This window comes from Lagenorhynchus albirostris, chromosome 5 (assembly GCF_949774975.1).
Source record: "Lagenorhynchus albirostris chromosome 5, mLagAlb1.1, whole genome shotgun sequence".
Taxonomy (NCBI): Eukaryota; Metazoa; Chordata; class Mammalia; order Artiodactyla; family Delphinidae; genus Lagenorhynchus; species Lagenorhynchus albirostris.
In genome coordinates this window covers 140,067,964-140,093,098 of record NC_083099.1, presented here as the reverse complement: position 1 = coordinate 140,093,098, position 25,135 = coordinate 140,067,964, and the positions used below count along the sequence as shown (strand labels likewise).

At 43.2% G+C, this 25,135-nt stretch overlaps 1 protein-coding gene across 1 annotated transcript in view; it reads right to left on the bottom strand.

Moving 5' to 3' along the window:
• The window catches only part of PCP4 (Purkinje cell protein 4), a 56,188-nt gene extending 39,207 nt beyond the window's left edge, over nt 1-16,981 (bottom strand). The window contains exon 1 of the mRNA XM_060149461.1: nt 16,876-16,981. Within this exon, the coding sequence (XP_060005444.1) occupies nt 16,876-16,884 (9 nt within the window). The 5' untranslated portion in view covers nt 16,885-16,981. The remainder of the gene's footprint in view (nt 1-16,875) is intronic.
• Nucleotides 16,982-25,135: the final 8,154 nt, after the last annotated feature.

Below are 25,135 nucleotides of genomic sequence, written 5' to 3'. Positions count from 1 at the left end.
GCTGCTGTGCGGAAGCTGAGTACCCCCTACTTTACAGCATACCCTGTCTGCTCTGTGAGACCCTGGAGTGATTGACAAGGACCCGGATCGTCACCCCTCCCTGGTCATTTTTTTTTTACATTTCTAATACATCGCTCTCAACTGTAAAGCACCATTTGGAAATTGTTGCAATATACGATTTAAATTATTTTCAACTATGTGATCGTGCTATTCTCTAGACACTGTAAACACCTTGCATAACCAGTTGGGCTTACTTTTATTTAAGGTGTGATACTGAAGAACCTGGGTTCTGGGGCTAAGAGTAGAGCCAGAGGACTGACTCCAAAGGGAAACAAAAGAACTTTTGGAAGTCTGATAGTCTATATAGTCTGATAGTCTATATTGCAAGTGTAAGACTGTAAACATGTCAAAACTCATCCACTGTACAACTTTAAAAAGGGTAATTTTACTATATATAAAATATACCTTAATAAACCTGACTTTAAAAAAAAGAAAAGAAAGAGAGCCCTGGAATCAGGCTGTCCAGGCTCTCCAGCCCTGTCACTTAGCAGCTGTGTGACCCTGCTCACAACACTTAACTTCTCTGAGCCTCAGTTTCTGCTTCTATAAAATGGGCGTAACAATACACCGACCTCATCAGGTTGTGAGAATTCAATGAGATAAAAATAGTCACATTACCTAGATGTGGTCCCTAGAAAAAAGTCAGACTGCCAAGTAATGGTAAAAGAGACTTGGAAAACAAATGCCTCCTTCTTTTCCATCGTATTCAACTTGCAGTAAGTTAAGGTAATGGAGGCATACGGGGCTCAGCAGTTTGAGGAAAGAGGAAACCCAGCTCTCACATGTGGCTGAAGGACCCTGAACAAGTGATTTCATTCAGCTGCTTCTTCACCTGCTCAGTTTCTTCTTCGTGGAGAATTAAAATAAATATGATTAAATTAAGCATGTATTTCACATGGCTGTGATGAGAATCCAAAGACAGAATATTGGTCTGCATGTTCATTTTTTTTCATAAACTATGCAGCCTCTGCCTGTTAGTTGTTGTTACTTTCACTTGAAGTTCCCTGGGCCTCTGTTTCTGCTGTGGATGCATTTGTGTGTTTGGTATCAATCACTGATTTATTTTCTTTCTAGAAAGAGAAGATGCAGGAGGAGGGTAGACAATGACCAGAGAAGGAAGGTGGAAGGAAGCTGGAAGGACCTAGTGACCCCCTTACATCGTGTGTGCCTCTCACCCAATCGGCAGACTCTCCCCAAGTCTGAGCTTGAATAAAAGGACGTGGGGGTCAACATACAGCCACAGTCAACTCAACCTGCCTGGGCCATCTCTGAAAGCCCCAAAGATCTGTAAGATGCTAGAACAGGGCTCCAGGACCCTGCAGACAGCTCTCTCTCCGTAATTCACTCTGTCTGGGTGTCCCGATTTATTTTCACACGTTTAACTAGCTTCATAAACTCTTGCCTGGACACTCCTCCTAAGAAAAAGCCAAAGCTTGGTCCCTGTACGTTGACTTGTTGTGACGGAGTGCAGACATTGACTCAGCCCCACTCACTACTCCGTGGGCTTCTCCAAAAGGGGGCTGTTCCAGGCTTCAGAAGCTAGTGTCTTTCTTTCTTGGTAATAAAGAAGCAGCCAGGGATGTTTTCCCCACTCAGGTAAAACAAAAATAGCTTCAGAACATGGTAGAAGTCTGAGGTTTTATACTTTTGGAAGAGAGGGGAAGGCTTTGTCCTAAATCAGCTGTCACAGCTCAAGAAGTGAATTAGAAATTAGAAGACAGCAGAAAAGCTATACTATATATAAAACAGATAAACAACAAGGACCTTCCGTAGAGCACAGGGAACTCTATATTTTGTAATAACCTATAAGGGAAAAGAATCTGAAAAAGAATATATATATATATATATATATGTCTGTATAAATGACTCACTTTGCTGTACACCTGAAACTAACACAGCACTGTAAATCAACTGTGCTTCAAAAATAAATAAATAAAATGAACAAAAGAAAAAAGCTACATGGGCCATTGAATCAGCTGCCCCCTGGGGAGGTGAAAATTCTAGCACTATCTCCACTTAAAACAAAACATACACAGGCCCCACCCACCCAGATGCACTGACCAGCTCAGTCTAATGTCTCTGCCTTCTTCACAAGCAATATTGCTCCAAATTTTATTTTCAAATCCCTCCGAAATCCAGAACCATTTAATTTGCTGGAAAACAAAACCCAGCTGTAATTTAGTTGAAGGTTGCCTTCCAGGGACGGGGCTGTGAAAAATGAAGGAAGCTCACGCCACCAACCTGTCTCATACCCGCCCACCTGGTTCTTACTATGGTTAGAGCTTTGTACTTCCCAAGCCCAAAACTGTTCCCTTAATTGGACAAGCATAACACACCTGCCCTCTGTGTCCCCTGACATCACACACACAAGGAGAAAAGGGTGAGGACGGAAGGCTTAAGTGCAGGAAAAGTCTCAGGACGAAACGGGCCCCTCAGAGCCAGCAACCCCACTCAGTAAAGACGTTTGGAATCCGACTCGGGAATTTTTCACATTGAGGTTATAGCTTAGCACTTATATGGTCTTTAAAAAATATATGCTTTCCAAGTGTTTTTGAATCAGTTTTATGGCTCCAACCTCATGACAGTCCCGCGGGGTCAGACAGCATCATCGATTCCTTGTTCAAGCATGTCCCTGGGTGGGCTTCCTCCAAGCTGGCATGAAAGCTGCATCTGATTTGTAGCTAAGATCCTCAAGCCACCTTGCTTCCATGGTCAGGCGTGGGCCATTCCGGAAGCCTCCACTTGGAGAGGGGAAAACCATATATAAAAAGCTCCAAGCATGGCAAAGAGATAATGGAATTATGTTGCAGCACTCTGTCTCTCTGTTTTGTTTTTTGGTTTTTTTTTTTTTAACATCTTTATTGGAGTATAATTGTTTTACAATGGTGTGTTAGTTTCTGCTTTGTAACAAAGCGAATCAGCTATACATATACATATATCCCCGTATATCCTCCTTCCTGCGTCTCCCTCCCACCCTCCCTATCCCACCCCTCTAGGTGGTCACAAAGCACTGAGCTGATCTCCCTGTGCTATGCGGGTGCTTCCCACTAGCTATCTATTTTACATTTGGTAGTGTATATATGTCCATGCCACTCTCTCACTTCGTCCCAGATTCCCCCTCCCCATGTCCTCGAGTTCATTCTCTACGTCTGTGTCTTTATTCCTGTCCTGCCCCTAGGTTCTTCAGAACTTTTTTTTTCTTACATTCCGTATATATGTGTTAGCATACGGTATTTGTTTTTCTCATTCTGACTTCCTTCACTCTATTTGACAGACTCTAGGTCCATCCACCTCACTACAAATGACTCAGTTGCATTTCCTTTTATGGCTGAGTAATATTCCATTGTATATATGTGCCACATCTTCTTTATCCATTCATCTGTCGATGGACACTTAGGTTGCTTCCATGTCCTGGCTATTGTAAATAGAGCTGCAATGAACATTTTGGTACATGACTCTTTTCGAATTATGGTTTTCTCAGGGTATATGCCCAGTAGTGGGTTGCTGGGTCATATGGTAGTTCTATTTTTAGTTTTGTTTTTTTCACTAAAAGGCAATCAGCAGCCCCCATTTCCACACCTCCCTTCCCCCACCTCACGGGGCCAGCCCTGTGGCCCTGTGACACTTGCAGTCCCCTACAGTGTCCCTCACTTAAAGGGCCCACACTTGGCATCACGTTCTCAAAATTCTTCATCATTTTCAACATGGAGCACCACATTTCTATTTTTCACTGTCCCCCCAAATCATGTCACTGGTCTTCTCCCCACCACCCAGTGACAGGCTCACTTAGACTGCCCAGCTCTGAGCTCCTGTCACCTGGAAAGAGGTTTATGGTAGAGGTGGACTGGAGCAAAAGATGACAGAGCTGTGGCTTGTTTTTAAGTGGCCTCGTTTCTGATGGGAATCTGCTCTACTCTTCAGCCCCTGTCCTGCTTCCTTGTTGTAATACTGAAGGGACACAGGAGCAGAGCAAGGTCCCCTGAGGCCCCTGCTTGTGACCCTTCAGTTATATCACACGGCATATATATTTGTGTCAGGTGAGAATTCCAAATCCTCATCCAAAATTCAACCGTGGGGAAGCTCTTGCCTGCGTTTCAGTCAAATCTGGCTCTCAGCAAGAACTCAGCATAAAAAGGGTGATGTGGAAATTCACAAAACAGTGCCCCGCAAGTGAACTGAATCTGCTCTGAAGTTGGGAAAGACAAAATCTAGATGAAAAAATAACAGTGAACTTGCAAGAGGTATTTGGTGGAAGTACAGATTGACAAATGGCTACATCTATTTTAAGAAGACATCAAGAGGAAGTAAAATGGCCCACATTTTGGAGGTAGAGAACATTGCCAGAAATAATATTTGTGATGTGACACTGTATTATCTCGGTATTTTGAACAGGACTTATGCATATGTGAGAACTGAGCTATAAATACAGGGATGAGCCCACGCCCTGAACGAACTCCAAAGACAAGAAAATAATAATAATGAGTAAGAAGCCCCCCGGGGCTCTGAGATACAAAGCGTGCAATGATATTCTGCCATGGACAAATGTTAATACCCTCACAGAAGATAGATTACAGGCATATCTAAATTCACTTAGGCATTTCTCACAATTAGAATATGGAACTTTTAAAATAACACAATATGCACAATTCCAAAAATCATATTGACTGTCCTCATGTAATCTGCTTCCAAAGTACTGAACAGATTTATTTTCACTTAACACTTTTAAAGAAAGATATGACAAGTCAGTAGAACCCAACTATTCATTAATAAGGATGAAGAAAATGTCCAGCATGTTTAAAGCAATTTACATCACTAAGCAGGAGTTAGAAATCAACTACTGTCAGCCCTCCGTATCTGACAGTTCTGAATCTGAGATTCAACCAACCGCAGATTTAAAATATTTTTTAAAAGTTCCAGAAAGTTCCAAAAAGCAAAACTTGAATTTGCTGCATGCTAGCAACTATTTACTTAGCACTTACATTGTATTTACAACTATTGACATAATTTACATTGTATTAGGCATTATAAGTAATCTGGAGATGATTTAAAGTATATGGGAGGATGTGTGTAGGTTATATGCAAATATTATGCCATTTTATATAAGGGACTTGATCATCTTTGGATTGGTATCCATCCGTGGGCAGGGTGGTCCTGGAACCAACCAATCCCCCTAGGATACCAAGGGATAACTGAATAGTACCCTAATAGATGTGTGTCCATTCATTAGACCTGAAGATTGCTAAATTCGCATGAGGTTCTTCTAACATATATGACTTTTAAGATTAACCATTAGTTATGGTGGTTATTCTTCAACCAACATGTACTGAGCCCCTACTTTTGTAAGCATTGACCCTTTGGGAAGGTTTTGCAGGTCACATCCTTCTTCCCCTTTCCAGGTCTGCACAATGATGTTAACCAATGCTTCCCTGGCACTTGGTCTATACAACGAGTAGCCCCATACCCTGTATGGACCCTGTCGTCCAGTTAATTTTATGTGAACTCTGTCTCCCCCAGTAGCCTATAAGCTCTTTGAGGGGAGGGGTCCATTCACCCAGCACAATGTCCAACATATAATGGATTCTCCATCAATGTGGGTTGAATGGTATGTGCTGAGGAGATGAAAGGGTGTAGAAGACACAGTCTCTGTCTTTTAAATATTCATAATCTAGAAGGCAAACAGAAATTTGAGAGGGTAAGTAAATACCAATAACAGGCATATCTCGTTTTACTGCACTTTGCAAATATTGCATTTTTTACAAATTGAAGGTTTGTGGCAACAGTGTGTCGAGCAAGTCTATTGGCGCCATTTTTCCAAAAGCATTTACTCACTTTGTGTCTCTGTGTCACATTTCGGTAATTCTCACAATGTTTCAAACTTTTTCGTTATTATATTTGTTATGGTGATCTCTGATCAGTCATCTTTGATGTGACTGTGCAAAATGAGTATGACTTGCTGAAGGCTCAGATGATAGCATCTTTTCAGCAATACAGCATTTTTAATTAAGGTAGGTACTTTTTCTTAGACATAATGCTATTGCACACTTAATAATAGACTACAGTGCAGTGTAAATGTAAATTTTGTATGCACTGGGAAACAAAAACATTTGCGTGAGTCCCTTTATTGAGATATTCACTTTATTTCAGTTCCAGTGGTCTGGAACTGAACCCAAAATATCTCCAAGGTCTGCCTGTACGTGCAATGGTTTTGCCATAGAAAAGGACTCTGTTGCCTGAGCAAACATTTTCTAAGAGTTTGATTTTGGGGGTTTAGAATGGTCTTGCACTTTCAAACAGAGCCAAGGAGGGTAAGGCAAGGAATGAAGGCCACTGGTGTAAACTCAAAGTCAAGGAAACTCTGCTGGACGATGCAGAAGGAAACTTTGTGAACAGAGATCTTTACGAGATATTGTACAAGAGTAGCAATACTGACATTTACCAACTTCATGTGTGATTGGGGTGGGAGGGTGAGGGGGTCGGCTTGGATACGTGAACCTCTAGAAACAAAGTGGAAGCCCTGGTGAAGGAAAGAATAACTTTGTCAAGATTTCTGTGGTTGTTCTTTTTTAACTCGGAAAAAAATAATCCAGGACAATATTAGTTTTAATATGTTTCATGTCCAAGTCCTAAATGGAATTGGGACAGGTACAAAAGAAATTGGGCTGTATCCAGGATATGTCAGAAAATGAGAAATTTAATAGGATAGGAAATGTGTAAGTGAAACCTAGCCTGACTTTTGCTCAAGAATCTCTGTGATTTTGAACAGGATTAGCCTTGGGGCACTCAGTTCCCTATTTTAAATGACTACCTGGAATGAAATGACAATAGGGCCTCCTTTAATTCTAAGCAGGACAGTAGAAACAACCTTCTTTCTCTGGGTCAATGGTCTTTAAGCAGGCCAGCTGCGCCCCAGGAAGGTGCAGGGCCACCACGTTCAGCTGCACAGGTTGTGCACTGCACAACTCCAGAGGGCACCACTGACACAGACTGCAGAATGGATGGCACCTCAGGGGCTGCAAGGTGCTCAACTCTTACAACTATGCGTGGTGAAGAGAATTTCAGAATGTCTATGTATATCAGTTTAAGATCTAAGATCAGTAAGAAAGAAGTTAGATGTTACCAGTAGCTATTATCTGGATTGATATCGACATCATCATTTGGTGGGTGGGAAACAGTGGAAATCCTACGACTGAGGATTGTCCAGAACACCCTCCCTCTTTTTTTCCCTTTTTTTTTTAATTGAAGTATAGTGATTTACAATGTTGTGTTAGTTTCATGTGTACAGCAAAATGATTCAGTTTTATATATACATATTATATATAATATATATATATATATATATACTATTTCAGATTCTTTTCCATTATAGGTTTTTACAAGATACTGAATATAGTTCCCTGTGCTATACAGTTGGACCTTGTTGCTTATCTCTTTTATATATAGTGGTATGTATCCATTAATCCTCCTCCCACCACTTTCCCCTTTGGTAACCATGACTTTGATTTCTATGACTCCCTTACTCTTAAGTTGCTCTTGGAATATCACCACATGCTGCACTGCAGTTCCTTGTGCTCCGGTAAGAGGATTTATATTTATACACCTACATTTAACCAACCTAATCGCACCACAGTAGGTAAGTGGCTTTAAAAAATTCCTGCATAGTCACATGCTACAACATGGATGAACCTTGAGGACGTGAAGCTAAGTAATACAAGCCCGTTACCAAAAAAAAAAAAAAGACAAATATTGTATAATTCCACTTATATGAGGTACTTAAAGTAGTCAAATTCATAGAGACAGAAAATAGAAAGGTGGTTAACAGAGGATAGAGGAAGGAGAACAGGGAGTTGTTTAATGGGTAGAATTTCAGTTTTACAAGATGAAAAATTCTGGAGATCTGTTTCACAACGAAGTAAATAAACCATACGATTGAATTACACACTTAAAAATGAGAAAGATGGTAAATTTTCTGTTTTTTACAGGAATAAAAAAATTCCTGCATAAAATTTTCACAGATATTAATACTTCCAGCAAAAGCAACAGGGAAACAATGGAAATGCTACCTAACACTTCTCCTATTAGAATATCTTCACAAGTGCCAATACAAGCTTAAAAATCACACTCAACAAATTCAGCTCAAAAAGAAGCGCAGGGCTTCCCTGGTGGCGCAGTGGTTAAGAATCCGCCTGCCAATGCAGGAGACAAGGGTTTGAGCCCTGGTCCAGGAAGATCCCACATGCCGCAGAGCAACTAAGCCTGTGTGCCACAACTACTGAGCCTGTGCTCTAGAGCCCATGAGCCACAACTAATGAGCCCATGTGCCACATCTACTAGAGCACGTGCTCCGCAACGAGAAGCCACCGCAATGAGAAGTCCGTGCACCACAATGAAGAGTAGCCCCTGCTCGTCGCAACTAGAGAAAGACCGCGCACAGCAACAAAGACCCAACACAGCCAAAAATAAACAAAATAAAATAAATAAATAATTTTTTTAAAAAAAAAAGAAGTGCAGTTACCAAGACTATTAGTTACCAAGACTATTTGAACTATAGATTTCCACGTTTTCCATCAACAATTATCTCTCACAAGTATATACGGTGCCTTGAAATTTTGACTAAGATTAATAAAGTCATCACAATTAGCAAGATATCTAAAGTATAGCTTATTTCATCATTCTGTCATTCTTTTCAATGCTTATTTTTGGTATGTTTCATAACTGCACTTAAGAGATGAGCACATTAGCATGAATAAATAATTTTAAAATAAGTTAATAAAAAATTATTGTGCACGCATGCTCCAATTTTTTCCCTGAGAGGGTACACTCTTCTTGAGAATTGATACCCACGGTCACTGTGTACACCATTCCATTGCTCTGTCACGGATCTGCAGGATGACTGAGGAAATGGTTCCCCAAAAGCTGATAAGCTTTGAATGTTAGTTTTTAAGTACTTGTGGATGTTTATTATTAGAATTACCACAGCTAATGGTGAAAAAGTCAAAGAAAGCAAGGGGCAGGATAGCGATGGTTTCACTAGGGAGAGACCAGAATCATTTCAAACCACCTTGAATTGTTTCAGGGATGTGTTCCCATGGCATAATAGTTTGAAGTTTTGCTTGTTGCATCTCCATCTACAGCTCTTTGAGACTCATGAAGAGAGAGGATCTTTATAGAGGGTTCAACACACTCTGCCACCTTGAACGTGGGCAGGTTTGTGTCAACACCTGTGTCTACTGATGACCTCTCAACCCTCCCAAATGAGGAGACCATCACAGTGGATGCTCTCAGGCTCAGAATTTGACCACTTCACGGCCTCAGGGATTCTTCTGCACATCAAACAAGCGTGCGGAAATGTGGAAAAGAAAAGCCTAGGCACAATTATCCATTTTGCCAGGCTCAAGAAAATAAAGTGATATTTTTCTAACAACCCCTAAGGAAACAGTGGATAATACTTAGTAAGGAAATTATTTATGTAAGAATCTTAGGGCTTCCCTGGTGGCACAGTGGTTGAGAGTCCGCCTGCCGATGCAGGGGACATGGGTTCATGCCCCGGTCCGGGAAGATCCCACGTGCCACAGAGCAGCTGGGCCCGTGAGCCATGGCCGCTGAGCCTGCGCGTCCGGAGACTGTGCTCCGCAACGGGAGAGGCCACAACAGTGAGAGGCCAGCGTACCGAAAAAAAAAAAGGAATCTTAATCTTTAAAACAAGTGTAATTTCTTAATTAGTTTTTAAATATTGGAATTTAACCACATGACTGACAGAAAAGTGTATTGGCTAAAAAAAAAATTTCAAAAAGATCTTGGGAAAAAGAAAGAATGTATTTCCTCGCTATATTTTTACTCTCTTGTTTGGTTAAGACCAATGTTAATGAGTATTGTCAGTCTCTGGGGTCCTCTTCTCATGCATCGTATAAAATTAAAATAACTAGTCACTTTGCTAGAACCTTGGCCACGATACAAGTGCAGTGTTATGGGGACAGATGACCATTTCTTTCACCGTGCCACTCCACAACAGTTTTGGATCGTAATAGCCAGCAAAGTGTAATCTCACGTCAATCCAGAAAGAAACTCAGTTATCAAATCTCCATAAGCAAGTATTTGAAAACTAACATTCAAAAGACATTCCAGGCCATTTGGTGAAGGACTGCAATATGGATGACTTGAGATATTTCAGTCTTAGGAAATCCACCAGTGTCCTCAAACTGGAGGCTGAAACCTCCCAGAGCAAAGGACTCCCTGTTCTTCCTTATAGCTCCATCATGATATGAAAATTGCCCTATTTGAGTGGGGCAGTTCACACTTTGGGGCTTCTTCCCTTTAGATGTCCTGCAGGAGCGTTTTCAATGTGTGGATGATTACCTTCTTGCTTTATGATTCTAATTTGTCTTCCTTTTATTTAAAAAGTGGCAGATTAAGAGTAAAATATAAAATAATGGCATTTAGTGGGTGCTTGATTTTTCCACTGGCAATGTTATAAATATGGCCAAGCGTTTCCCTTTCAGATATGGAACAAGAAGTCATTTAGTGAGATTCTGAAGCATAAATTTAGGGCTATTTGCAAGGCACAAACAATATTCAAGCAGATTGATGCCTGGAATATGTAACTTATACTGAATGGTTCATGTAAAACAGCCCAGAAATGGATGTTGGATTTATGGGTTTGGGCCGTTGCCAGATGTGGCAAGCTTGCTTGGCCTATGACACAAAGCAATGAGCTATAGAACATTCTCCTATCTGTACCCAAAGGGCACCTGTACCAAATCGAATGGAAAATGTTTCCCCATTCCTTATTTATACCTCACTTCATTCCAAAGACTGGAAGAACGGTAAGTAGTTTGTGCCTGGGGACAATAAAAGAGTGGAGACAGACCCCACGAGACTGCACAGCAGCCTGGATGCACAATTCAATGTCCTACTTCCCAGGAGGACAAATATGAATTGATGTCTTTTAGCATATGAATTGTCCTGTATTCCTATTTCAAATATAAATTAATTTGAAATATTTAAATATGCACCTATAATTAAAATATTTGTTTTAATTAGTACTAACATTGGTGCTTCATTTTTAAGTATTAATTAAAATATTTAAATATGCAACTTGCCTCCTGTATGCTAGATATATTGCGCCTGCAGCAATACTCCAGATTCACAGTTTGGCTGATGACGATTGGGCATATGGAGCTAACTTACTAAAGATCAGTTTGGACTATTTCTTATTCACCTCTAATCCCAGTCAAATTGGTTTTCCATTTCAATACATCAGCCATTTTTCAAGGTAGTCACGGGTTCTGCCCCTCAGGTTACCACCCCTTTTTGTTTGAATTTCACAGAACTTGTCTGAATCAAAATAATCTCAATGTAGAATAACCCCAAACTGAAGGATATTAGAATTCTCCATCCCTCCCTCAGCTCCCTATTTTCCTTGACATTTTCCCAAATGTCAAGAGTTCTTTCTATTGAGATTCTTCTAAGTTTTTCTCATTTTCTTTGCCTGCCGTGAAGGTATTTATTTTGCATGTATAACAATGCACCCATTTCCAATTTAAAAGGATTTAAATGGCAAACACAGGTTTCAAACCCATAAACAACAAAAGAGAGAATTTTTTGCTCTCCAAACTCACCTGGACCACAAATCTCAACATTTAGAGAAGAGGGTGCTGGTCTGTTGGTCACAGTAACTGATAAATCCACAACCTGAAATCTACTGATTCATCCAGTAGATTAATCTACTGAACATTACAAAGTGCCAAGCCAGGAGCCAGGTCTGTGGATGACTCAGGAAGTTCAAAGTCTAGGTAGGATAATTCTAATAAATAAAATGCAACCCATAATACTTGCTATGGTCTGGATGTTTGTGTCCCCCAAAATTCACATGCTGAAATCCTAACACCCAAAGGTGATGGCATTAGGAGGTGGGGTCTTTGGGAGGTGATTAAGTCATGAGGGTGGAGCCCTCATGGATGGGATTAGTGCCTTTATAAAAGAGACCCCAGAAGGCTCCTTCACCCCTTCCACCAGGTGAGGATACAGTGGGAAGTCTGCAACCGGAAGAGATCCTTCACCCAAGGATGCTGACACCCTGGTATCAGACGGCCAGCCTCCAGAACCGTGAGCAATAAATTTCTATTGTTTATAAGTCACTCAGTCTGTGGTACTTTGTTACAGCAGCCCAGACAAATCAAGATAATACTTTAACAGCGTGATCTTTACTGCAGTGTTTTATAAAAATATCAATCAAATATAATATATACCTGTGCATATGCATCCCATAAAATCTTTCTTTTCCCCCTCTATGAAGCCCTTTCTGGAAAGTCATTCTAAATTAATGGAAAGCCCCAGGCTTGGGTTCATGATATCATTCAGGTGTTCAAATAGTTCAGAGTACCCAGTGGACCAAGAACAGAAAGACCCCAAACAAATTGTGAATTCTTTCCACCTATGACAACACCTCTGATAAAGCACTGAGAGCAGAAATTAGAATTTTAAAAAATAATGCAGAGAATGTGTTCATCATAAATTCGAGGCACTTCCCATTACAAAAGCTCATGTTTCCTCTTCATCTTGATCACACTATTCTACTAAACCCCTAATAAAATCAATTGTGAGTCATTTATTCAATTTTTCTCTCTAAAAAAAAATACATCTTGCATTCTGTCACTCTTAGAATTCAAAAGAGAAAAACGGTGAGACTTAATCCCACAGCATTCGTTAATGAAATGCAGGATGGGGGAAATCAATCTTATAATAATCCATTACCATCACCAGCCCAGCAAACACATTTTCTTGCTTCACTGTGGCCTCTTCCCACTTAGGAAATGTTGAAACTCGAACCCAAGTTGCAATTGGTGTCTTTCTAGACCTATTGTTCCCAATTAGAGTAGAGAGAGCATCTATCAATGTGTGATCCTGCAAAACCATATGGATTTTGCTGGATCTTCCTATATCTCCTCTCAGGTATATCCCCAAATGAGGTTAAAATTACATAAGGAATTGCATTTTCATTTGACCTTCTCTTGCTAAGCCTTTGGGGCCAGTTGCAAAATCTACACTGTGCACAGTTACCCTCAGAATCCGTGTTTAACTGGTCTAAATTATACTGTTCCTTGCAAACCTATTACTCACCCGTCAGCATCTGTTTCAGTTCACTATTACATCATAGGAAGCACACAACTATACTAATTTTCATTTTAGGCCTGTTTCATCTTACTATTTCTCTCACCAAAGGGTTACCCTGAGAGCTGAGTAGATGAGCCCTAAACCAGTGTCATATGTGATTTTTAAACCAATGGCTACTTCCGGGAAAAAAATCAAGACTTTTCCATCCCCCGCCCCCCAATATAAGTGGGCATAGCTTTCCCTTGCAATCTCTGTCCAGAACAACACTGTTTACTGCTTTCTTCTTGCTTTAGAGATTTAATGTATCAGTCAAGTAGCTTCTGATTCTGTGCTAAGGATACACATGTGGGTCTAAAGATTTGACCCACAAAATTCCTCGGTGTGTTCAAACCATGCCTTGACAGGTGTGGTCCTTTTGTCGTGGCCAATGTCTGGATGCGAGAAAGGCCCAGAAACCTGGCACCAAATTGCAACATCCCATCCAAGCCGATGCAAGAAAAGAGACTGTGAACAGCAACAGGGAAGCGTCAGGAGAGCGCTTTCCCAAAGGAGTCTCAAGTCTAATTCACAGCTGTCAACGGATGCATTATGCAACCGGGAACTCCCCCATCCTCTCACAAACAGGGCGATGGTGTGTGTCATTTTTTAAATCAACTCTCCAAATGTGTGCCTTTATGCATTAAAATCTTGCTCCTGGCTCTCCTAAATAAGTTCTTTTAAAAAGCAACTTAAAAACAGACACCTGAATGAGAAGATGGAACTGATTGTCATTGTTGGTGGAACTTTTTTTCAAATGGTATTATTAGGTCACTAAAAAAAAGGAGCCTTTCTCTTTCTTGGGCAGGGAAGAGATGAGAATACATTTTGTAAACTTCAACCTTGGTGTTTAGGATTTTTGATCCAGTGAACGTACCGAAGCCTGTATCCTGATCCCGGCTAAATTGTCTTCCAGCTCATTTCGTAGATTGTTCCAGGCGCATCTGACACACTTTAATACTGAAATGCCAATTAGACACCCCTGCAAACCACCTCCACGCTCTCACGTTACCCTAAATTTGGACTTTACTTTCCTTGCTATACTTGAGCTGCTCTTTTCCATCACATGCCATTTACCCCTAAAAAGCGTTGTCAAAGGGGAAAAAGATGTGTGGTCGTAAAGTCACCCAGTTTAAAACCAGCTCCAGGCTCAGTCCCCCCACCAAAGCCTGCAAGAACTCAAAGAGAGCTCACCCCAGGGAGCCTGTGGCCCTTTCCGGACCTCCCCTCCCAGCCCAGCTGTGAGCTAGGGAATTTCTGCAGCCGGCACTATACCCTGACAGCTGGAGCAGCAACTCTGTGCCCATCAGACTCAAATAAATCCTGAGGTCAGGGGAAAGTCTGACAAAATCCATTGCTTTGGCCCTCTGGGGTAAGTAAATGATCATCTGAAATCCATCCGCGCCTGAGAATTATTAAAATTAGAAGCCACATGGAAGTCATCCAACTAAAGAAAAGCTTAGGGGGAAGGGGGGAGAGATCCCGTCCTCTACCCGGAAAAGGAGCTTCTGTTCAACTTTATTAAATGTTTTCAGCAGATTTAAGTTTGAGTCAAGGGACAAATTCCCACCCTCCGAGGGGCACGCTCCCAGAAACTTGGAGATGAGCTGCAGACCTGGTCACCGGGACTGCACGTGACGTGGGGGGGGGATGGGTGCAGGATGAAGAAAGGCGGAGAGAGCTGGAAGGGAAGCAAAGGGGGGCAAAGGTGTGAGATGTTCATGTTGTGGGATTTTATCAACATTTAAGGAAGAAGGCAGAGTTCTTGGAAGAGCCCGCAAAGGCCTCTGACGGAATGCTGGGGGGCGGGGCTGCGGCTGCAGAGCTGCCCTAATTACATGTTCAGCAGAAACGAGGTTGTGATCCTCATGATGGGTGAGCTCTGGGAAGTTTGCTGTCTCCCTGGGGACCCACAGTTAAGTGACACTGCTAAGCTGAGGCATTCTCGAAAGCTCATGAGTGTGGCATGGGACAAGGAGCCTCTGCTGAAGATGGGTGACAGCCAGAGGGGAGAGCCAACGGGGGGATCCCCACTCCCGAAGAGTCCCCTTTAGCTAACTTGATCGAAGAGGGGGATCCCCCTGGGCTACACAGGCTTCTAAGCCCTTCTTCTATCTGAAACTATTAAGTTGTATAAAAAAAAACCCCACCCCACACGGCCATCCCTTCTACTTGCAAGTATGGTGAGCCGATGCAAACAGAGAATATACTGAAATCTCTGTCCAGTCTACAGAAAGCCCCTCACCTGAGCGTTCAGGAAAAGAAGGCCTGGCTCTCATTGCCCTGTCTCTGTTTCAGAGCCCCAGCTTCCTGGCCTCAGCTCCCCACTCTCCACCTCTTTCACTTTCTCTGGCATGCATTGTTCATACGGATCAGAAAATTCCATACGCAATTTGGACATCAAGACCCACCCAAGTCCTGGATCTGCCCTTCACTAGCTGGTGGCTTTGAGCCAGCTGACCCTGAACTTCTCTGAACCTCAGTTTCCTCATCCATCAATTGGGAATCATAATAGCACCTACTTCGCAGGCTTGTGGGCAAGTTCAAATAAGGTTACTGGATGCCCTGCTTGGTACTGGGGACACTGGGCAAACAGGACCTGCTGTGGTGGAAGGTTTGCTGCTGCTGGAAGGTTTCTGCCTCCCCATCCTCCATCCACGCTCGCACTCTTTCTTGCCCGATCCCTTGGCTCCAACCCAAACCCTGTTCCTAAATTTTATAACGCTTTGCCTGCTCCATCTTCATGTCATGTTTATATCAAAAGTCACCCATCAGAGAGATGAAAGCAGGGAAGAGGCATTTTATTTCTGAAGTTGTTAATTTTACTGTAGATTAAAAAAAAGAGGATCACCCATCTGTCAAAAAAAAAAGGCAAAATAAAAGATTTTTTAAAATAATGATTTAAGTGCCGGCCAAAACGATATGAAAGTGGATTTATCTCAGCTACCAAGTGGAATTAGAAGGTGTTGGTGTACAACCCCAAAACTGCCTTTTTGAAAAGAAAGACAGAGAATAGGATCTTTTAAAAAATACAATGAGCTGTCAGTTTGCCCCAACAAACTCTTCTGGATAAACAGATACAGAGCAGTGACTTTCAATTGAAGATTGGAGCCAGAGTTTCTCCCGTCTTAGACCCACACGCCCATACGCGCAGATTTTTTGTGGTTCATACAATTTGCATTTCTCTACTGGTTTTACTCTGATTAACTGCAGATGTAGTTTGTACAGGCAATGCTTCCACATGGCCGTGCAATGCAATCCTTCCCTCACTTCTCTTCTGAGGCTGACTTTCGCCAGCTGGCCTGCCTGCTCACATTCTGACAGGTACCCACCAAGGAAAACACGTGAAGACACACACGCTGCAAGAGTGCAAATCTTCGCAAGGGACTAAAAACACTCAGCTTTCTCTCCTGAGGTCTAGACCCCAAAGCACTTTCCAAAGTCACAATTAAATCACAAGCAAAACAATGAATCCCCTTCTCTACCTAAGGTGAATTTTTAAAAGTTGCAAACTTAACCAATGTCTGCACTTGCCATGCAAACCCACATATGAACAGAGTCAGTCTCCCAAGCAAATGGGTCCAGGGTCGAAGTGTTCTACATTTTCTGAGCCTAACTGAGCCCCTTCTCACCCCCAGCTTTCCCTCCAGGAGTCAAAGCCCCACTCACCTCACTCATGATGCTGTAACAGCAGCTCCGATATCTCTACCAGCCACACGGAGAGCACTGCTCAGGGGTCGCAGCTCCCCGGTCCTGGCTTTTCTCTTAAAAAGGGCTGCCCAGTGGCATCATGCCTCCCGTGAACCAATGAGATTCATTCACCTGTCTGAACGCCTGGCAGATATCTGAGGGCTCCCAGGGCCACCTAGTGGAGCAAAGGAAGAAGGCGGGCTCAGTCACATCTCCAAGTCCTGCCAGGGAGGGAAGGAAACCACAGATGACAAAATAGTCAAAGTCAGAGGCACACGGATCATCACAGGTTTGCATTGAACATAATTTCAAGGGGTACAGGATTTAGGCATGTGGAAAATGCACTTTCAATGTCGGTGAACAGAAGGGATTTTTTTTTCAAAGGAAGACCAGTTCTGAAAATGCCGGTGCCGGCCGTTCCACACCCCTCCTGGTTTTCTCAGGAGCTGCCATTTCCTCATCCTCTGTAGCACACCTCAGCCTTCAGAGTTGAACATGCCCCACTCCTCCTCCAGCCCCAAACCTGCCAGCCTGCTTGCACCCCAGAAACTCATCCCCTAGTGGGGTCATGGACCTGGAGAGTCACGCTGGGACCTCAGAGGAGAGCAGCTCCCCCAGCTTTGCCTATTGGGTGTCATAGCCTCACAAGAGCCAGGAGGAAAATGGCTTTGACCCTGGAATCTGCCCGTCCAACCTGGCTGTGAAGATCCTTTTGCCCAGGTCTGGACTCCTAAGACCCTGAGAAGCATCCGAGTGGGCCCTTGATTTTCACAAGGCAGACGTCACAGATGAGAATGTAGTTGATGCACAGAACTGAGAGGCGTGTGACTGCCTGTCTCCTTGGTCCTTCCTGCAACTTGCCGGCTTCAGCTGGGCCAGATTCAAGCACAGGAGCCTCAGAGTGGTAACAACAATGCCTTCTCATGGCAGATCCTCCGAAGGATAACAGTAACTTCTCACGTGCCGAGGACCTACCAGAAATACAAACATACCCAAGTGGTGACTATGGAATAGCTCATATAGATAAATAAATGAGGACCTGGGTACAGCTATATGATCCTCAGATGCCCCACGGGCCTCACCTTTCACCCAGAACACAGACATTCAATCAGCAGCTGCTCTTGGAATCAATGCTAGTCACATTGAGTCTCTGACTCTCCTGCATTGGCTTCCGTCACCTCCATCACCTTAGCAGCATCTCCCTTCAACTTCCTCCTCCACGGCTCCTTCCTCCCTCACTTCACACCCCAGGGGGTTTTCAGGCCACCTCCATGCCCTCCTTGTCCAGGCTTTCTGTTCCCAGTGGGCACCCCCAGCTCTGTACCCCAACAATCATGGCAAATCTTAATTCTCTCCCCATTCCCTGTACTTTCCTGATTGTCCTTACTGCCTGGGAATGGCCCACGGTGACTGCTCCGGGGTGGAGTTCCACCATCTCTGCCTCGCAGCCACCCTGGGACGCAGATGCCCTAGTGGGACCTGGGAATATTTGGGTGACCTACTGTTTGAAACCCGACCTGTTGGATCCACAGAAGCTACTTCCTGAGTTTGGAGGAGGAAGTAAGAAGTGGTGACCACAGGGCAGGTGCAAGATTTAAGGAGGCACTCACTCTCAGGTCCATGCACATGCTGACGCTGCACTTGCTCAAACCCGAGAATCAGCGCCTCCTTAAATTGTGTGCCCTGGGTGCCGGAATTGTGCCAGCCTGGTCCCGGCCCTGCTGGCAGCTCCCCAGTTCCCAGGAGGGGGTTGATGAGCTTCATACCAAAGAATAAAAGCACAGTGAAAGGAGAGAACAGAACCCCTCCGGACGCCATCAAGGAAGAGGCTTGAACGTGGTTCTTTGGGGAGTGTTCGAACCAGAATGTACATTTCAAGATGGAACCAGAACAGATAAATACAATCAACAGCACGAGCACCGGATGGAAACTTCAAAACCTGTGAGCACAGCCTGCCCAAGGAGGCTGAGGCAGAAGCGCTGGGTCCGAGCCCTCATCTGTGCCCTGTGAGCACACGTGAGCAGGACCACGAAGCAGCAAGAAACACGAGTCCCCTATGGCTTGTGGGAACCCATCTTCTTAATTTATAGCCGCTTTAGGTAGGAATTGTGTCTGTAGAAAGGCCCCTTTCAATGGGAAGATTGGTACATTCATGATAATAAATCCTATTTCACAGAGCAACAGAAGTGGACTTAATATATGAATTATGCATACATGCACATATCCTAACCACACAAATCATTTGCAAGCTATCAAAGCGTCTGCCTGCTGGTACATCCTGACAGCGTGCTCCTTAAATTCTCACCCTCCTTCCTCCCGCCCCCTGTTCCCAATTTCACACGTGGGAGAGCCCAGGTGGGATGATTTTAGGACTCCCCAGCGGGTTAGAAAGTGGAGTTGGGAAGAGGAAGGTCAAGGTGGAGAAATGGGACTGCAGTGCTATCCGCAAATGCACCACAGACCAGAGGAGGGAGAGCAGGGCTCCATCCTGCCCTTGAGAAGCAGAACCACACCCTCCGAAGGGGAGCCTGTGTGGCTGGGAATTCAGAGCACCCGGTGGCTGGAGGAAGCGGGGGAGCTCTCCCAGCGGCAACCTTGGCGGCATCCCATGGTTTTGCAGGCTGTGCTAGGGCAGAGGGCACAAGTGAAGGGACACCAAGAACCAGCCTGTGCTCTGCTGCCCTGGCTCTGGTGCAGACACGGATTTTCTCCTCCCACAGACACACGTATAGAATTGCAACAGCTTGAGATTTAGGGATCAGTAAGTACACTTTAGTGGGGGTTCCCAAGGGGAGGGGCCAGGATTGGTGGTGTACAGAGTGTGGGCTGTGGCTTTACTGAGTAGAGCGTGCAATTGATTGGGACAAACTGGGGGGGGTATAAAGGTTATGGATGGATGATGATATAGGCTGAATTGTGTCCCCCACAAAAATCATGTATCAAGGTTCTAACCCATCATAACTCCAAATGTGACTGTATTTGGAGACAGGGTCTTAAAAGAGGTAATTAAGGTAAAATGAGGCCATATGGATAGTCCCAAGTCCAATAGGACTGGTGTCTTATAAGAAGAGGAAATTTGGACACAGTCCCATTACAGAGGGAAGAGGTGGAGACACAGAGAGAAGATGGCCTACAAGACAAGGAGAAAGGCCTCAGGAGAAACCAACCCTGCCAACACCTTGATACTGGACTTCCAGCCCCCAGAACTGAGAGGAAGTAACTTTCTATTGGTTAAGCCTCCCATCCTGCAGTGCTTTGTTATGGTGACTCAAGCAAACATATAGAAAACCTAGCAAGCACTTGGAGAGGACCTTTGGGGAAAAGCTAGAAGGACCTTAAAGGGGATTTCATCAGTGTTTGCCATGTCCCCCACAGTTTAACACTATTCATTCCCCAGGGCATCTTTAGTAAATCAGTTATCTCTTGTTAATAAGTTGTGAGGTTGTGTCTGTTTTAGAAAACACAAGGCAGAGACAGCTTCAAGATGGCTGAAGAGTAAGATATGGAGATCACCTTCCTCCCCACAGATACACCAGAAATACATCTACACGTGGAACAACTCCTACAGAACACCTACTGAACGCTGGCAGAAGACCTCAGACCTCCCAAAAGGCAAGAAACTCCCCACGTACCTGGGTAAGGCAAAAGAAAAAAGAAAAAACAGAGACGAAAGAATAGGGATGGGATCTGCACCAGTGGGAGGGAGCTGTGAAGGATGAAAGGTTTCCACACACTAGGATCCCCTTCGCGGGCGGAGACTGTGGGTGGCGGAGCGGGGGAGCTTCGGACCGCGGAGGCTAGCACAGCAACAGGGGTGCGGAGGGCAAAGCAGAGAGATTCCCGCACAGAAGATCGGTGCCGACCGGCACTCACCAGCCCGAGAGGCTTGTCTGCTCACCTGCTGGGGTGGGCGGGGCTGGGAGCTGAGGCTCGGGCTTCAGTTGGATCCCAGGGAGAGGACGGGGGTTGCTGTGTGAACACAGTCTGAAGGGGGCTAGTACGCCATGGCTAGCCAGGAGGGAGTCCGGGAAAAAGTCTGGAGCCGCCTAAGAGGCAAGAGACCATTGTTTTGGGGTGCACGAGGAGAGGGGATTCAGAGCACCGCCTAAATGAGCTCCAGACATGGGCACGAGCTGTGGCTATCAGCATGGACCCCAGAGATGGGCATGAGATGCTAAGGCTGCTGCCGCCACCACCAAGAAGCCTGTGTGCAAGAACAGGTCACTCTCCACACCTCCCCTACCGGATCCTGTGCAGCCCGCCACTTCCAGGGTCCCGGGATCCAGGGACAACTTCCCCGGGAAAACACACGGTGTGCCTCAGGCTGGTGCAACATCATGCCGGCCTCTGCCACCGCAGGCTCGCCCCGCACTCCGTACCCCTCCCTACCCCCGGCCTGAGTGAGTCAGAGCCCCCGAATCAGCTGCTCCGTTAACCCCATCCTGTCTGGGCGTGAACAGACAGCCTCAGGCGACCTACATGCAGAGGCGGGGCAAAATCCAAAGCTGAACCCCGGGAGCTGTGCGAAAAGAGAAGGGAAATCTCTCCCCACAGCCTCAGGAGCAACGAATTAAATCTCCACAAGCAACTTGATGTACCCTGCATCTGTGGAATACCTGAATAGATAACAAATCATCCCAAATTAAGGAGGTGGACTTTGGGAGCAATGATATATAATTTTTTCCCCTTTTCCCCTTTTTGTGAGTTTGTATGTGCATGCTTCTGCGTGTGATTTTGTCTGTATAGCTTTGCTTCTACCATTTGTCCTAGGGTTCTGTCTGTCCAGTTTCTTTGGTGTTTGTTTGTTTTTTTTAGTATAGTTTTTAGTGCTTGTTGTCTTGTTATTGGTGGATTTGTTTTTTGGTTTGGTGGCTTTCTTGTTTCTTTTTTTTTTTTTTTTTACTATTTAAAAATATTTTTTAATAATTACTCTTTATTTTTTATTTTGATAACTTTATTTTATTTTATTTTATGTTGTCTTCTTCTTTCTTTCCTTCTTTTTTTTCTCCCTTTTATTCTGAGCCATGTGGATGACAGGCTCTGGTTGCTCCAGCCAGGCATCACGGGTGTGCCTCTGAAGTGGGAGAGCCAAGTTAAGGACACAGGCCCACAAGAGACCTCCCAGCTCCAAGTAATATCAAACAACAAATATTTCCCAGAGATCTCCATCTCAACACCAAGACCCAGCTCCACTCAATGACCAGCAAGCTACAGTGCTGGACACCCTATGCCAAACAAATAGCAAGACTGGAGGACAACCCCACCCATTAGCAGAGAGGCTACCTAAAATAATAATAAGGCCACAGACACCACAAAACACACCACCAGACATGGACCTGTCCACCAGACAGACAAGATACAGCCTCATCCACCAGAACACAGGCACTAGTCCCCTCCACCAGGAAGCCTACACAACACATTCAACCAACCATAGCCACTGGGGACAGACACCAAAAACAACGGGAACTACGAACCTGTAGCCTGTGAAAAGGAGACCCCAAACACAGTAACTTAAGCAAAATGAGAAGACAGAGAAACACACAGCAGATGAAGGAGCAATGCAAAAACCCACCAGACCTACCAAATGAAGAGGAAATAGGCAGTCTACCTGAAAAAGAATTCAGAATAAGGATAGTAAAGATGATCCAAAATCTTGGAAATAGAATGCAGAAAACACAAGAAACGTTTAACAAGGACCTAGAAGAACTAAAGAGCAAACAAACAGTGATGAACAACACAATGAATGAAAATAAAAATTCCCTAGAAGGAATCAATAGCAGAATAACTGAGGCAGAAGAACGGATAAGTGACATGGAAGATAAAATAGTGGAAATAACTACTGCAGAGCAGAATAAAGAAGAAAGAATGAAAAGGATTGAGCACAGTCTCAGAGAATTCTGGGACAACATTTAATGTACCAACATTCGAATTATAGGTCTCCCAGAAGAAGAAGAGAAAAATAAAGGGACTGAGAAAATATTTGAAGAGATTAGAGTTGAAAACTTCCCTAATATGGGAAAGGAAATAGTTAATCAAGTCCAGGAAGCACAGAGAGTCCCATACAGGATAAATCCAAGAGAAACAAGCCAAGACACATATTCATCAAACTATCAAAAATTAAATACAAAGGAAAAATATTAAAAGCAGCAAGGGAAAAACAACAAATAACACACAAGGGAATCCCCATAGGGTTAACAGCTGATCTTTCAGCAGAAACTCTGCAAGTCAGAAGGGAGTGGCAAGACATATTTAAAGTGATGAAAGGGAAAAACCTACTACCAAGATTACTCTACCCAGCAAGGATCTCATTCCGAATTGATGGAGAAAATAAATCTTTACAGACAAGCAAAAGCTAAGAGAATTCAGCACCACCAAAACAGCTTTACAACAAATGCTACAGGAACTTCTCTAGGCAGGAGACACAAGAGAAGGAAAAGACCTACAATAACAAACCAAAACAATTAACAAAATGGGAATAGGAACATACATATCGATAATTACCTTAAATGTAAGTGGATTAAATCCTCCAACCAAAAGACAGACTGGCTGAATGGATACAAAAACAAGACCCATATATATGCTGTCTACAAGAGACCCACTTCAGACCTAGGGACACATATGGACTGAAAGTGCGGGAATGGAAAAAGATATTCCATGAAAGTAGAAATCAAAAGAAAGCTGCAGTAGCAATTCTCATATCAGAATAAATAGACTTTAAAACAAAGTCTATTACAAGAGACAAAGAAGGACAATACATAATGATCAAGGGATCAGTCCAAGAAGAAGATATAACAATTGTACATATTTATGCACCCAACATAGGAGCACCTCAATACATAAGGCAAATACTAACAGCCATAAAAGGGGAAATCGACAGTAACACCCTTATAGTAGGGGACTTTAACACACCAATTTCACCAATGGACAGACATCCAAAATGAAAATAAATAAGGAAACATAAGCTTTAAATGATACATTAAACAAGATGGACTTAATTGATATTTATAGGACATTCCATCCAAAAACAACAGAATACACATTCTTCTCAAGTGCTCATGGAACATTCTCCAGGATAGATCATATCTTGGGTCACAAATCAAGCCTTGGTAAATTTAAGAAAATTGAAATTGTATCAAGTATCTTTTCCAACCACAACGCTATGAGACTAGATATCAATTACAGGAAAAGATCTGTAAAAAATACAAACACATGGAGGCTAAACAATACACTACTTAATACCCAAGAGATCACTGAAGAAATCAAAGAGGAAATCAAAATATACCTAGAAAAAAATGACAGTGAAAACACAATGACCCAAAACCTATAGGATGCAGCAAAAGCAGTTCTAAGAGGGAAGTTTATAGCATTACAATCCTGCCTCAAGAAACAAGCAACATCTCAAATAAACAACCTAACCTTACACCTAAAGCAATTAATGAAAGAAGAACAAAAAACCCCAAAGTTAGCAGAAGGAAAGAAATCACAAAGATCAGGTCAGAAATAAATGAAAAAGAAATGATGGAAACAATAGCAAAGATCAATAAAACTAAAAGTTGGTACTTTGAGAAGAGAAACAAAATTGATTAGCCAGACTCATCAAGAAAAAAAGGGAGAGGACTCAAATCAATAGAATTAGAAATGGAAAAGGAGAAGTAACAACTGACACTGCAGAAATACAAAGGATCATGAGAGATTACTACAAGCAACTATATGCCAATAAAATGGACAACCCGGAAGAAATGGACAAATTCTTAGAAAAGCACAACTCTCTAAGACTGAACCAGGAAGAAATAGAAAATATGAACAGACCAATCACAGCACTGAAATTGAAAGTGTGATTAAAAATCTTCCAACAAACAAAAGCCCAGGACCAGATGGCTTCACAGGCGAATTCTATCAAACATTTAGAGAAGAGTTAACACCTATCCTTCTCAAACTCTTCCAAAATATAGCCGAGGGAGGAACACTCCCAAAGTCATTTACGAGACCACCATCACCCTGATACCAAAACCAGACAAGGATGTCACAAAGAAAGAAAACTACAGGCCAATATCACTGATGAACATAAATGCAAAAATCTTCAACAAAATACTAGCAAACAGAATCCAACAGCACATTAAAAGGATCATACACCATGATCAAGTGGGGTTTATCCCAGGGATGCAAGGATTCTTCAATATACGTAAATCAATCAATGTGACACACCATATTAACAAATTGAATGAGAAAAAACATATGA